General features: G+C 35.6%; 1 protein-coding gene across 2 annotated transcripts; it reads right to left on the reverse strand.

The window, feature by feature from the left end:
• Positions 1-236: 236 nt before the first annotated feature.
• LOC118060221 (transcription elongation factor SPT4 homolog 2) lies at positions 237-2,821 on the reverse strand. Of its 2 annotated transcripts, none has more exons than XM_035073421.2 (5): positions 2,717-2,821; positions 2,519-2,610; positions 2,336-2,391; positions 1,380-1,437; positions 237-435 (listed from the first exon to the last, which is right to left on the reverse strand). In XM_035073421.2, the coding sequence occupies exons 1-5, from the start codon at positions 2,804-2,806 to the stop codon at positions 378-380; spliced, it is 354 nt and encodes a 117-aa protein (XP_034929312.1). In that variant the 5' UTR covers positions 2,807-2,821; the 3' UTR covers positions 237-377. The 2 variants fall into 2 exon arrangements, with proteins under 2 accessions (XP_034929312.1, XP_034929313.1); XM_035073422.2 differs by having other exon boundaries at positions 1,380-1,441.
• Between the last annotated feature and the right edge of the window lie 1,162 nt (positions 2,822-3,983).

Here is a 3,983-nt window from a genome sequence, read left to right on the forward strand (position 1 = left end):
GAGCTTTTAATCTGAAAATACAAAAAAATTTATTATTAAAGTAAAAAAAAAAAAATTATTTTTTTTCAAAAGCAGAAAACACGAGAGAAAATTCCGTTTCCAGTTCTGAACAAAATCTCTCGTAATCCATGTTTCCCTCACACCAAACTCTCACTCCATCAGCAGTGCTGAGCGCTTTTTGTCAGGAAAAAAAAAAGGGAAGAAGAAGAAGAGAGGGTCCCAAACAGCAGCATCAGTGAAAAAACAATGAGTATGAGACTATTAGCAGCTAAGAATGCAGGGTAACACTAGTGCAAGAAGTCTTATGGATCTAAGAACTAACACAAAAAGTTCTGTCTGAGATATTACAGTGTGATAAGCAGGTTAACTTCAGTTGGTCATGTTCTATACACGTTTTGGTGGAATGTAGGGCACACGCTCATCTTCACATAAATTCTGCAAGGAGGCCAGCATAAGGGTTAGTCCAGATGGAGCGGAATATAAAAATCAGATATAAACAAATCATTGGGTGCAGCAGACACCCACTAGCACAGGTAACGATTTTGCAGTGGTGCTACACGTTATGCAAGAAGAGCCATAGCATTCCAGCTAAAAAGAGGAAAAGAATTCAAAGATAGAAGTTTCTGTGGTAAATTCTCTTCTTCAGCTATAAAGTATCGGCGGCCCTAAAGGTGAATCTTTGACCTATATCTCAGCGTAACTCACAAAAATCCTATGACCGATCCAATGGATATAGTGAAAAGTTTATTTTTTCTTTCATAATCCCAGTTGGGGGAATGAATGCATCATCAGCTTTTAACTTCAGGTAGCACGAGAAACAAAAATACTGCCAGATACAACTTTCAACTAAGAAGATGAGGAGGAAAGAATGAAAGTTCAGCTGCTCATTGTCTGGGAAAATACAATTAAACATGCACCAGATGGCATATGACTAGTAAAATATAGGATTAAAAGGTGCAAGCAGCATGCTTTCAAATTGGCACAAAGCTTAGCCATGATAGAGCATACAGTGAACCCTTTTACAAATTTCAACTTCCAAACATATATGCAACATGAACTCCCAAACATGTATACAATGTGAGAGGTCTCAATGAAGTTTTGCACACTCCAGCAACTAAGAGTGGCGAGTGGTAATATTTCACACTGACATAAAACACTTTTTATATCTAACATAGTATCAACACAGAAATTTTCCACAAACAGCCAATGTGGGTGGATAAATTGAGCATGTCATTAGCATGCAAATGTAGCACAAAGTTTATAGTACTTTATCTTAACTGGAAACAGTTACTGTTGGTTAACTAAGATGCAAAATTGTTGTATATATTTATTAAGCTTAAACAAAGCATCTATAATGTGCTTGGTATGATGAATTATACCTGTAAGTCCTCTGGAAGTGCCTCTGAAACAGCAAGTGTATAACAACCAGGTACAAATCTTCCTGAAACAGGTTTAAAAGAATCAAGCAAAAAGAACCAATTTTCTAATAACATATTCATATTGAGGTACTAAAGTATCAATGACAACTTTGCATGTCAAACCATCCCTTGGAAAGAACAAGAATTGTGTGCATCGGCATGCTTCTACATCTGGATACCTGATCAATCTAATCCTAGTAATGGAATGCCCCCAAAATGTCCATGGTGATGAGGGAAGATCAATTAGGAGAATTTTCAAAGCAGAAAAGGAAATGAATTGGACTATAGTAGTATCAACTGAACAATGTTCAGAATAACAAAATTCCCAAAATCCTTCACTTGTATGAATATGCAGAACCTGTTGCACCACTAAAGACACTTCAACTAATAGTTTATCTGTGCTGCACCTTGACACAAGTGGTGTTTGATAAGGAGCCTTAACCATCCGAACAACTCTCAAACCACACCAACAGAATTGCCCTTCATTAAATAAAAAAAGCTTCACCCCACACTCAATATGTGTTGGAATCAACGTGTGAATACCATAGGAAAGGAGCATCATGACAACTTACGCCTAAAGAAAAGATTTCTTGTGATAATTATTCAAATGAGTTAGTGAATCAGATTGTGACTAAAGAGATAATCACCCTCGAATCTCCTTGCATGGTTTTAACTTTCTACCATCTAAGCAACTAACTTTATAACATCTACGCAAGTCTGGAAGAATACTACTTGGCCTCAATCCTATAACTATTCAGAATTATGTCCTTGGAAGGTTGGAAACAGCTCCGAAAATTCACATAAGCTAACACAACAAACAAGTAAAAAAAGAAAAGAAAGAAAAAAATGGGGATCGGAAAGTATCTGAAAGCAGAAAAAAAATGGAGGAAGAGGGTCGGAGATTTTGTTTAACATACCAATTCTCAACCAGCGAGCAGCCCAGCTTCTACTCGGATCCATAACAGAAATTATCCTGCAACAAGTAAGGCATGAAATAGGATGAGAAGAGAAGAAATTACAAAAATAGAGAAAAATAATTATTGGAAGGAGTTGTTGTTGAGATAATAGAAAAGGAAGAGAAAGGAGGATGATTAGCCAACCCGGTAAAGTTAGGAGTTGTGCAATCAACGACACGCTCATGATCTTCGTCCATCTTAAAAAAGGGACAGTTCTCGCATCCCGACTCTCTGAACTGCACATTTTTATTTTTAATATTTTACCGATAAATAATAAGTCCAGAACCCTAATGAGCAACAATCTGTACAAAGAAGGAGAAGAGCGAAAAACAAGAAGAGAACCTGGTCGTAAGTTTTGACAAGGCGGCATCGAAGACAAGCTCTGAGCTCATGTCCAAAGCTCGTCGGGATTTGGGCTGCTGCACTTCCCATTCTATTCTTCTCTGCTTCTCTGATGTGAGTTGTGACTAGAGAGGGGAGAAAGAAAGAAAAAGAAAAGAAAAGAACTAAAAAAAACAGTTGCGGGGATAAGAAGACGAAACATGTCGTCGATCCAAACGCAAAAGACACGTCGTCCATCTTCTAAAGCCCGCGTCGCACCTATGAATTACTGCTCTTTAATTCATTTTTGGCTCTGCAATTCAATTGGCCTCGATTCGAAAGCCCGCTTCAGCACTTGACTGGTGCCAACCCACAGACCACATAGGATCCACTGATAATCAAAGTGTGCGAGTCCTTTGGTGGTGATGCAAAAGTAAGGGTTCTTTTGCAAGGAAATAAAGATGACAGTGGATTTTTGCAAATAAGAAAATAAGGATGATTATGGATATTCACACGTAGATTTTTATTTTATTAATAGTCATACTCTATCTATCAAGTTTTATCTGATTCAATATTCATTATCTATTAAATAATATTTATCATTTGAAATGAATTAAAATTATAATGCATATTTGAAGTATATATACAAATATGAAATTGCTGGATTATAAATAATATACAATCATGCATTCTATGTCAATATTAGAGCATGTGTAAATTACATTAAGTTCTAAGAAATATAAATATTCTACGTGTGTGTATCTCAAGATGAATTTGGAATGAAAAATTACTACCTGGTCCTGAATAAAAAAATCTTATACTTTTTTTATTAGGAGTAACCTTGCAAGTAAAACAAAAAAACTACTCTCTGATAGGGTTTTTTTATTATTATTTCTATCACTACAGATTAGTGCTCTGGGTGTTATTATAATTATTATATATTAAATATTATTTAAAAAATTATTGACGCGTGCATTATACATATAGCATGTAGGTGGCTTTCAAGCCGTTAAAACAACATTTATGGAGCTATCTAGCCACCAAATGTTGCCTTATGTAAATGCAGTGTCATCAAGCAATCTCCGTCTAATTTATATAGTCATTAAATAATGCATAAGACTAGTTTTTTGAATAAAACACAATTAAAAGTAAAAATATTTTTTATTATTTTGTTGAGTCGGACCCGGTTTAATGTATTTTTAGCTTTAAACCGAACCGGTCTAGTGAGAACAATGAAGCATGTTCATTGAAGAAAATGGATGAACAGTGGAGCTATGCTCCACTAGTC

Source organism: Populus alba, chromosome 10 (assembly GCF_005239225.2).
Source record: "Populus alba chromosome 10, ASM523922v2, whole genome shotgun sequence".
Taxonomy (NCBI): Eukaryota; Viridiplantae; Streptophyta; class Magnoliopsida; order Malpighiales; family Salicaceae; genus Populus; species Populus alba.